General features: G+C 47.4%; 1 protein-coding gene across 1 annotated transcript in view; it reads right to left on the reverse strand.

The window, feature by feature from the left end:
• SPOCK1 (SPARC (osteonectin), cwcv and kazal like domains proteoglycan 1) overlaps positions 1-11,672 on the reverse strand; it is a 529,851-nt gene that overhangs the window by 25,746 nt on the left and 492,433 nt on the right. The window contains exon 6 of the mRNA XM_021701920.1: positions 1,747-1,863. Within this exon, the coding sequence (XP_021557595.1) occupies positions 1,747-1,863 (117 nt within the window). The remainder of the gene's footprint in view (positions 1-1,746; positions 1,864-11,672) is intronic.

Consider the following 11,672-nt stretch of genomic DNA (forward strand, 5'->3'; position numbering starts at 1 on the left):
GAGTAAAGCAAGATCATTTACGCTGACACTAAATGGCTCCACAGTTTTATATAGAATATTTTATGTACTAAGCATCAATTTTACAGGATATTAACATTTTACTACATGGCCAAGAGAAGCTTCCCGCTCACTGACCACCAAAGAAAAGTGCCGAGCTGGTTGGGCAGTAGTCTAAAGGTCAAGGCCCCACCTCCCCAGCACCCATTTGGAAGGTTCTAGAGAAAAGACACCTGCGTCTGGTATGTAGAGGTGGAGCGGGGAAGAGAACAGCCCTTCTAGGTGGCCCCAAGCATGTGGGACTTGTAAGGTTCCATGGTTTCCTCTTCACAACTCCTGAACTGATAAAAACAACTCTCCCTCCTGTGGTCTTGTGGGCTAACCAAGTCTTGTTCCTTTGTATTCCCTTCACAGCAATTGCTTCGGGACATCAAACCTAAAAGCCTCTTTGGGGACCCAATCTGCTTCTGGCCAAGGGCAGGTCTTTTGCTAGCTCCCCAGCTGCCTGCAGAAGGAGTCTCATGGGACTGGAGGCTGCAAGGAGAAGCTCTCTGCATATCAATCTGCTCTTCTTGAAAGGTTGTTCAGAAAGCCCGAGAGCTGGGCTGCTCCTAGAGGGTCCCAGGGAAAAGTTCCTCTACACCATCTGTGAATTAATTGTCCACAAACTCCCAAGGAAGCCTCCAGCAGAACTAGAAGAAGAAACTATCTTCCTTCTTCTTTCCCACAGACTCAACCACCTAAAACCACTCTTTGGATACTTAGATCCTGAGAAGCAAACACTATCTTTCCCTTAAACTATAAGATCCAAACTAGTAAAAGAATTGTCCCCTAGATCAATAATCTCTACCAGTCTCTATAGCTACAAGTCTCAAAGAATAACCCAAAATTAAGGCGACTGTTCTTAACCACCCAAAGACCAGAGGGTGGTTAAGCTCTGGATCCTTACAGTTGCAAAACTCCCTATGTTTGAACAACTGTGTTATTGGGTAGGACATTCTGAGCCACGGGGCCACAGCGTGGAGAAGCCTACCCCTAATCGTCTTTGAGTTCAATGAGAGAGTCCATCAAGGTACAAAAATGCTCACCCACTCTGAGTTTTCTCTTTAGCTTATGAAGAGGCTCTGAATACAGGCTCTGCCAATGCACTGATGGGGGGGGGGGGGGCGGGGATACATTATCGAAGATGTGTGGTACAGAGTTGCTTATGAAGCTGAACATTAGGAATGACTTCAACGCTCCAAAATAGAGGCCTAATTACATAAATTCTGTTACTTGAAATCCTGTGTAGCTAGTACAAAGTGCACTACTACTCAACAACATAGAAGGTCAAAGAATGTTGCTGAGTGATAAAAGCTCGTAAGACAGCCTGTGAAGTGTGTGTTGTATGTATATACAAAGACACATAGATTTTTTTTTTTTTCTGTATGGCAAGGAAAAAAATGCAAGTATATGCCACAACATGCTTACAGTTGTTAAAATGGTGGATTTTTAAATAGTTTCTGTACTTTCCAAAGTCTCTATACTAAACATAGGATAGTTCTGTGGCCAGACTTTAAAAAATTAAGTTGTTATATGGACGAGGGGGAAATGCTTGGGAATCAAGAAAATATTTTAAGTCGGTGTGTGCATTTAACATAGTGTTTCTTTGATTACCCCAAAAGGCTACTGTTAAATCAACAGTGTCTAGTCACTAAGGAAATATGGTACATAAAATGAAATCAATTAGTGAGAATAAAGTGGTCTTACTGCCTTGAGCTGCATCAGAGCTGGTGGGCTTGATGACCCTGTTGGCATCCTCGTGAAGGGCTCCAAACCAGTCTTTCAGCCGGGACGCGAGGTTCCTCAACTCCTTATCTGTGCAGGCTGCAGAAAAGCAAAGGAAAGAAACAGTGAGTCCATGGACTTTCTTCTCTTGTTAGCTCTGTGCCCTCAATATGCAATGCTATCCACAAAGCCATGCTCAAAACAAACCTCCCTCTCCAACTATGATGCAGTGCCTTATCCCCACTTGGAAAACAGCCCAAAGATGCTGCAATCACAGGTAAGGAGCACGACAGAAAGCCTGGACTCCTGGGGTAAAGCAGCATTGCTCAGAACTGAATCTGGACTGCTTCTGAGCTGTTAAAACCAATGCTAACAGTCTCAGAGTCGTGCACCGGCCTCCAAAGACTAAAAGATCCCTCTTGCTAACCCGATAGAACTTGCTACTGCAGTTGGCCAGAGATGACATTGCCCACTAAACTCATGCCAAGAGATTAACACTCAGGAAGAGCAAATGTCCTTAGAGGCTGCCTGGAACACCAAGAGATCCCAGTAACAACAGACTATCAATTTTGTTTTAGCCCAACGTCGGGATTTGTGCGTGTAGCCTATTCTGCTGGCCTTTTGGCAGAGAGACTTGACTTTCCCCTATAGACAGATAGATGCCACCTTCATCCAAGAGTCCTTTCTATTTGCACGCAGCCTATCTCTAACTATGAGGCTCATCTTTTAGGGTACATGGTAGGAACTGGGGCCAAGGAATACTTTTGAGAACAAGAAGAAAACCTAAATGGGATGGATGGGTAGGGGGGTGCACACTCTGTGAAGGTCTCCTAGGGTGCTTATGAAAGGCTTGAGGGGGAAAATCCCCAGAGGAGGAACAATGGTGTGGAAAAAGGAGCTGATTTAGCCTTGCTTCCAGACATCACCCTAATTCTGGGTATAGAGAATCCTAATGAAGGGTCCAGACAGTGGCCCACTTCTAAGAGGCAGAAAAACTAGCCTTTAGCATCTGGAGGGTAAGAAATTGGAAACCCAAGCGGCCAAAATCCCAATAAGAATGGACAAAGACACAAACCCACAACAGTTGCCTTGCCCAAATTCTAAAGCTACAGGAGACAGGGAGCATAGAAGTCCAGCAAAACACCATTATAATGCAGAGCCAAGTTCTAAATATCTAATGGAGCTGATGGGATGTAGATTAAGGCTGGACTCTACTGGTCTAGAGAGACTGTTAGCATCAGGCTCTTTACTGAAAGGCATGGGGGCAATGATGAATGAGTAGACAGTCCTGCCAAAACTCCAGTCCGGCCTTTAATCAATGCACACTCTCACTGAATTGAAGGCATAAGCCCCCATCTGCCTCCCAAAGAAGAGAATAGTATCATACAGATCTTCCCCCTCATTTTTACAATCCATGTCTGCTTTCAAGAAAAGCCCATCTTTCCTTAGCCTAGAGTTTGGGGCTTGACGGAGAATAGAGCCGAACTTAACAGACCTCGGGTGGAAAGGTCTTCCTGACTCTCCATTGTGGTGGGTGGACAGACCCAGGCTGGGTCTGTGGAGTCTTAGTGCTCTCCTAACCGCTGTCCTCATTCCAGCCAGGATCCAGATCTACACTGGGCCAGGCATGGAGTGTATGCATTATTTGCACTCACGTTATTAAGGACCTCAAGATACTTGGCCTTGCTTTCAACCAGGACATGACTCTATCTTAAAACACCAGCCAGGAAATGGCACCAAGAACTGTCTTTAGAGGCAGCAGAGCGTAAGAGCTCTGGGCTCACAGTGCCTGGAATGAATCCCAGCTTTACTACTGCCTGGCTGGGTGACCCCAACAATTCCCAACTTCTCAGCGCCTCCGTATCCTCAGCTCTAAACCCAGAATACCACTATGTGACCATGAGTTCGACCAAGTATGTAAAGGGCTTACAAAGCAAATGGTATGTAACAATTACTCGGCGTGTGCCAGCCATGATTTAATGGATGATTTACAGGTAAGCTCAGAGCATTTATCACGGCATTCAGAAAACCAGTAAGACAAATGCACCTCAACAAAACTGGCTTTGTCCACATAAGACGCTGGGGAAAATGGATACCTGTACTCTCTAGCACAGTTACCATTAGCCAGATGTCCCTATTTACATTAATAATTTAAATAAATTTTAAAAAAAAGTTAAAATAGAGTTTTCCAGTCACACCCACCCCACTGAACAGTCACACGCGGCTGGGGACACCATGGCAGACAGCACAGATACAGAGTGTCTCCCAAGAGCTGGATAATATGGGATGACATCAGCTATCCCTTGGGGATTTCCAACTTTTTGGAGGTTCATCATGATATCCTGATATCTGTTATCTCTACTGCTTCCCTTTGGTGTTTTTCAGTTTTATGTTTATTTTAGAGAGAGGGAGAGAGATCTAGATCTCATGACCCTGAGATCATGACCTGAGCCGAAACAAAGAGGCAGACGCTCAACTGCTCAACGGACTGCACCACCCAGGTGCTCCGCCACCCTTTGGTGTATAAAGATGGGCTGAGGAAGAAGATCCCACGCCCGCTCAAGCCGGGAACCAGCATCTCGTGCTAAGCCACGCACACAGCCAGGAGGGGGCTGTGACTCATGGGTTTGCCTCAGGAGCAGGTCCACAGGGACACGCTGACTGACAGCCCCGACTCGGAAGCTCGGGAAAGAGCCCTCACTCTCATGACTCTTCAGATGCCAAGTGGCTCGTATCGGGAGAGGATGTGGTCTGTTTTCCTGATGGGAGTGGGATGTGGGCTCTAGAGTCAATCTCACATTTGAAAATGGAAAATTAATAGCATCTATTTCTTCTCAATTGCCATGCACACCATCTATTCTAAATGTTCTCCGAGCAGAGAAAATTGCCAAGTCAACTTGCAAGGGAAATGAATCCCCGTCTCACACTGCAGGATAAATTAGTCAGTCATGTTTAACTAAACCCTGACAGATGTGCAGGTAATCTGTATCTTTAGAAGGCTGCTGAATTTCCCACCGGCTTTCCAAAGTACACGGGCTCTGGATGGCTGATGGAATCAGGCACTGGAATCTCTAAAGAGCTAATGTGTCACTCAGGGAGAAGTGCACAAGCAAAATGCCACTGGCTTGGGTGGAAAGAGATCAGAAAGCCAGGACAAAGACAGGAGGCACTCAATTAGTGGGCCCTATTCACTTGCTGTGTCCTCCACTGAATGGTCCTTATGGGGACAAAGTCTGGCACAGTTGGCCTGGAGCTGGATACATCCCAGAGGAAAAAAAAAATAAAGATGACAGCCTGCAGAGCACTATTTGTTCAGATTGGGGATTCTAGCCACCAAAGACACGCTGACAATGGGTGGGAGGTGGGGGAGGGGGAGGATGACTGCTTTTAAAGGTGCCTATCATAACCCCTGATAAAGGGATGAACTGAGGATTGATGTTTTCAGAAATGGGGGACTCAAAGGGTACCTCCCACACACTCAGTTCCTTCCTGGGGAAAAATAACTTTTGGGAAAAAGAAAACCTTTATAAAACCAAATCCACCTGCCATTTTCACTCGGTGCCCTGAGGTGGACTGATCCTTGTGATTTCTCAAGAGGGGGATCTGAATGTGAGCTCTCCTCTCCTGCTGGTGACAGAAGCTGGTACTCAGGCCATGAGCATCAGCATCCTCAGAGGAAGAGATGGTGCTGTCCTGGGAGAGGACTCGGTTCACTCACACAGGCTGGGACCTGACCTCCTTGGCCACTGGGTTACTTTCCGGAGTGAATGAGGCCAGCCAGTCCTCTTTGTTTCCCACCTCTCCTTCTCTTCCCTCCTGCCTTCCACCTGGGCTTCAGCTCACTTCCTCCTGAGTGTTCCTGCCAGCATCCTATTCCTCTGTGATTCCATAACTTGCCTTCTTGTTTCCCACAGGTTACTCCCCATCTTTCTTACAGGACTTCAGCCTGCTCCGGCATGGCTGGAATGTGGGCAGCATCCCCTCCTCCTGCGGTCAGCAAATGGTACTACCAGGCCCTCGTATCTGCATGGCATACACCTGGGAAGTGTCCAGATTCCTACAGAAAGTTCCCCGCTTCTTGCTATCTCCACTGCCTTCATTCCTGTCCTCATCCCCAGCATTACCTCCCACCAAGAAGGCTGGATCGCGATTCTAATTGGTCTCTGTCTTTTCCCCCACTTTCCCCTTCTCCTTTCTCCAAAGTGCTCTTTCTAAAGTGATCAAATCACTTTTGTGCTTAGCTATTTCAGAGACTCCTCATCCCCCTGCCGGCAAATCCAAATCTGTCAGGCGGCCTGTGCATGGATCACGGTGCCCTGGGCCACCTCTGGTCTCCCTCCTCTCCTCCCTGGGCTCCGTGCCCCACTCCCCACTCTGAGCACCCTCCTCTCCTTATCTTGCTAATGCCAATTTCTCCATCAGATCTCTCAAGAGGACTTCCCTAACCCTCATGGGAGGGGAGTTTCCCTCTTAAAGCCTTCCAGCGTCTTGCTCCTCGGATGGTATTCATCACACCTGTACCTTCTCCTTCACTGTCCCTCTTCCCTTCTAGATAGTAGCAGCAGAAAACAGAGTCTGGCTCAGCTCATGGGGCCTAGCATCTTAGGCAGCCAGTTCCTGGCATGAGGAATGCTCTCGACACATACTTACTAACTGCGCATATTATGACCCTCTTGTTGCCTTTTGCAAACTTCAATGTATCCGTCTGCAAAATGGCGTAATAAAGCTCAGCTCACAGCATTATTGCATGGAATAAGGTAACATCGGTAAGACATAGCTCACAGCCACTGGCGTATAGCAGGGACTTCACAAATTTATGTTCCTCTCCCCATATCCCAACTGTCTGCATAATGTGTTACCATTTTATCCTTACGCGCTTTTTTTTTAAGCCTCAGGAGATGCTTTTGATATAGAAAACAATATCTCTCCTTTACTTATTTTGCGGGTGGGTCAGTACAAGTACACAAGATTCAACTTGCAATGTATGTCTGCCTTCTCCCAAAGAGCAAAGCTACATGATGGGAGGGTTTGGCCTGAATTCCCTGGGCCTGTATTCTCAGCACTGACCAAGGGTGGATATCTCGTTTTTCAAAACAGAAGTATTAAAAGAACACAGGAATGCACGAACACACTGGTTGCAAGCTCCCAAAGTCGCACAGTTACCAGTGACAGCGACAGGCTTTGGATCCAGGCTGTTTTCTTGCTGGGCTTCCCCTGCGTGCCGGACTGGCTCCTTGCGTTGACTGGGCTTGTGGGGAGCCACAAGGCAATTAACTGAGGCAAACTAACTGAGGCAATTAATAGACTTGGTCCCTTTTCTGGGTTGGAAAAAATCAAAACATCAGGCCCTCCCATGTAAAGGGGGCTCTGCCAATGATGCAGGTGAGGCAGCCGGCTGAGTATCAGAGGGATGAATTCAGGCTTGGCCTTCCCTAGCTCTGGCGTGAGAACAGCGTCCCGCGGAAGGGGCGCATAGCCTGCTGCCTTCCTGTTAAGCTCCCAGAAGCATGGGTCACATGTGCAGCCGCTGGGGCTTCATTAGAGAAAAGTATAGCGCCACTGCACATTACTCCAAAATGTACAAAAAACAGCTTTCTCCCCCAGGAAAGCACAGCACTCAGACAGAGAAGGGCCCAGGTAATGTGGTGCTCTCCCAGTGGACCTCTCCTGTCTGTTTGGAAAATATGAACAAAATGCAATAAGCAAGTGTAAATAAGGCACATACAGCCTCTGTGGAAGGTCGACAGCCCAGGGAAGGAAACGGGATTGCTTTTTCCACCTGGGCGCCAACTCCCCGCTCTACCCAAGGCCTGGAGATTTAAGGGGCTTGGGCTAGACTGGATTTGAATGCAGACAGTGTTCAAACAAAGCAGGAGGACAGCATGAGTGACCCAACTTATGGGTGGGAGAAGGAGGCACTGGTGCCAATACCAGAGGGCAGAGAAGCTGTCCCAGGGTTCCTGCAGCCCTGGTGAGGCCCCGAGGGAGGAGGAAGGGGTGCTCTCATCTAGTGCTATCTGCTTGTGGGGCAGTGAGCCTGGGCGGTAGGTCCTGCGGGAGAGAGAGGGCTGCTGCTCAAGTATCAGTGATGGGTTCTCCCTGCCCCTGGCCACCATGGTGCCATCTTCCCTGTCTCCTTCAGACAAGGCCAAAGGCCAGCGAAGAGCTGGTGAGGAAGTTTCAAACAGGTAATGGTTCTGGAAGGGCGGGGGGGGGGGGGGTGCCCAGGAAATCCAAGCTTCTTTGAAAAGTACTCCCAAAGGTGGGAACTGGTCTTTCAAGCTGGTCTTAGCTTACTGAGGACTCTGGGGGATGAAGGACGGTCTATAAAGGCCCCTCGGAGGATTAGACAGAAAACCAAAGGCAAGGAGACAACCAGAAGGATAAAACATACTTGGATGATAGAAAGTGCAGGTAGGGACAGAAATTCTGTATTCACAGCTACAGTGTTAATATTTAATAGAGCGAGCAATAGCAAGTGAGCGTTCGTGTGTGTGTGTGTGCGCGGATGTTAAAATCCTAACTGAAGCTCCATTTGAACACCCAATTGGGGCTGTTTGAAAATGGCAAATCTGACACGCAAGCATAAACCTCTGCCAGGGCACCAATTACTGGTATACTCTTGTAACTCATGAAATCCTTCAGCTGAAGAGCCAAACAAGGAAACACGCCACCTGTCACAGGGACCCACTGCCTTCTGCCACCCAGGCCTCACAGAACGCTTAGTTCAGGGTTCCGGAAGAAGTTAATATGAAAACAGCTAGAATTTAATTTAAACTTTAGTGCCTCTGAAAGTAATTAAGGAGTTGGGCCAGACCAGAGTTCTCTCCGGAGTGGGGCTGGGAGGCCTTCTCAGAAAGGGAGACCTTTGAAAGTAATCTTCTTCAGCCCTCCTAGGTGCTGTTGTGCTTAATTATTTCATCAAAGCAACACTGGATCAGTGCACTCAGAGTGCAGGCAATTAGTATCTTCTGTAAAAAGTCCAGCTGAGCCTTCTTCAGGGCAGAGATGAGAGGATGAGCAGAGCCAGAATCAGAGCGACCACAAGGATGCCATGTCATCCTCAGGTAGATTGCAGCCTCCTCCTCCCGAGTAGGCCTGGGGCCCTCATGCTGTTGCACGCTGAGGCATGCAGCAAGTGGTACAGGGTTGCGGATGTGTGTAGAAATGCTAAGAAGGAGTGCTGCCCTTTGTGGGAGCTGGAACGAGCGGGAGAATGAGCAAGGCTACAATCCCCCAGGAACATACGCTGTAGTAAACTGGAACTCAGAGGTGAGAGTTGATTCTGCTTAGCAGGGTTTCAAAAGCAGGCACCAGACCCTGTTTAAAGGGATCCTGGGGCAGCAGGAGAGCAAAACGAGACTCTGGAGAAAGCCAGAGCTGAGCCAGTTCTGCTCTGTCATCCTAGCTGCAACTGGCCAAGTGACTGTGCCAGTCTTCAGCTTCCTCATGGGCAGATGCAGCACGAGGAGCTCAGAGGACTATGGGAGGACTGCACCGGAATGCACTCAGCACTCCGGAGTGCTTGGTGCTGATGCTGTCCACATTTGTGGACACAGGGCAGCACTGTGATCCACCAAGGGGCAAAGTATGGAAATTAGGATCACACAGGTGGCATTTTCAAATGAGATGGCCGCATGAAGCTAGCCAGTAAGATATGATTCTCCTGTTTTTTTTCCAGAGGTTAGGTAACATCTCCAAGGTCCTACAGATGGCAAATGGCAAAACGGAGATTCAAATCCAGGTCTCTGAATCTGAAGGTCACTTGATCGGCTCTCATACCACAATCCCAGCTTCCTGCACCTCTCTTGCACCCAGTCCCCTGGCAGGCCCAGAGCCTCTTCCACCAGATAAAGATCATGCAGGTGAGTGCGGGAGCCCGGGCAGACCCACACTCCTTCCCCGGCACACAAACAGGTGGGTGGTCCTGTGGCTGAGAGCCCAGGCTTGCGGGTCTGACAGCCCTGGGTTTGAATCCCAGCTCCCAGTGCATGAGCTGTTGTTCTCCACCTAAGTCCCTGCTCTTCTCTAAGCCTCTTTTTTTCCATAGGTAAAACAGGGATACTAAGAGTATGAGCCTCCCCAGTTGCCGTGAGGATTTGCTGCGAAGATTAAGCCTTCAGAAACCAACAGGCAGCCACGCCCACCTTCCCTTCTGAGTAACTCGCAGAACTGGGAGTGCTCATCCCTGGGAGGGACTGATAATAAACTCCCAGCCTAAGCAGATTTAGTGACTGGAAACAACCAAGGTTTCCTGAGGGGATTTCTAAAGCTTAGATGAGGTGAATCCCCATTTCTAATTGGTGATCATCTAACAGAGATTCGAGCCAGGTTATACCTGCTCAAATTAAATTGTGTTATTATATGTAAATCCAGTTTTTACTTTTCAGCGCCTAAAACATCAGTCTATATGCATGTTCTCTTGTCCTGGGAGAATGCACCATTTTATGCAAAAACAGGCCTGAGCAAAGGAATTAGGGCCCCATTATTCAGAAGCTTGCTAATAAAGTCCTTCCTAAAAAGCAATCTTTGCAAGAGCTTAAAATACTGACATTAAACTCGGAGGAAAATGAGTTAAACTAATTAATGGTAGAACCTACAAGCAAAGATGGATAAATTTCCCCATCAACCCCATTACAACTATTCTTAGTAACCTGATTTGAGGAGACTTTAATGCTTCCCTTGATTCGAATGATAATCCTTCATCTGGAAAAAGAAATACATTTAGAACTTACACAACATTTGTAAATGTGCATTAGCGGAGTAACACTTATTTTTCCCGCTGAATAATCTAGAGCAGGGAGGTTAGCTAGATGAAATAAGCTTTTAAAGCTTCAGATAAAATCCATAGCCTTTTCTATACTCCAGGGTAAAAAAAAAAAAAAAGGGGATGTGCAAACCATTGGTTGGAAATGCCAATCCTGGCTTTAACCCTGCCTGTTTCCCAGGCACTGGGGAGCATTTCCTTACATGGGAATCTGGAAAAGATTAGCAGTGCTGTAGAAAACAGCCCCATAACCTGCAGTTTCACTGCAAGACCTCATGGCCCTGGACTAATAAAGACACAATTAGAGAAATGACAACTGCTCTTTTTAGCTAAAATCAGCAATGGCAGGTGCTTGGGGACAAGCTGTGGGATACAGGCTCAACCCAAACCTCTTCGAGTAGCAGGAGTGGGCTCAGCCCTGGGAAAGGGGTCCGGTTGGTGATGGTCAGTCCCTGTGGGGGCCATCCCACTGAAAAGAGGCAGACGGACAGTCGCTTTGCATTTTGTTTATCTATTAGCTCAAGTGGCCAATGACAGTCTGGGAAGGCTTCCAAGAGAAGGCGGGACTTGAGCTGAGGTCAAGTGCAGGGAGGACTCAGAAAAGGAGAAGACAGTCCAGAGAGGTCTTCGAAATAATGAGGAAGCCAATTTGAACGAAGTGACTCTTGGAGTTCTTAAAGCTGATTTATGCTTAAGATTAGCTCTGCTTGGATTCAACACACCAACTTTAGCATGATTAGATCTAATTCTAAATCATAAACATATATAAAAATCAAACATATATAAATGTGTGTGTATATAAATGCATATAAATGTAAAATGCTCTGTTTAAAGATATTCCAATATATTAGAGATTATATAAATGCTTAACATGCATTTCAAGGACCATCTTCTAACCAGGTGGCACTCACAGCTCCAGGACTAATACATAAGCCTACATCTGGGGTGCCTGGGTGGCTCAGTCGTTAAGCGTCTGCCTTCGGCTCAGGTCATGATCCCAGGGTGCTGAGATCGAGTCCCACATCGGGCTCCCTGCTCGGCGGGAAGCCTGCTTCTCCCTCTCCCACTCCCCCTGCTTGTGTTCCTGCTCTCGCTCTCTCTCTCTCTGTCAAATAAAAAAAAAAAAAAAAAAAAAAAAAAT

The sequence above is a fragment of the Neomonachus schauinslandi genome, chromosome 7 (assembly GCF_002201575.2).
Source record: "Neomonachus schauinslandi chromosome 7, ASM220157v2, whole genome shotgun sequence".
In the NCBI taxonomy this organism is placed as follows: domain Eukaryota; kingdom Metazoa; phylum Chordata; class Mammalia; order Carnivora; family Phocidae; genus Neomonachus; species Neomonachus schauinslandi.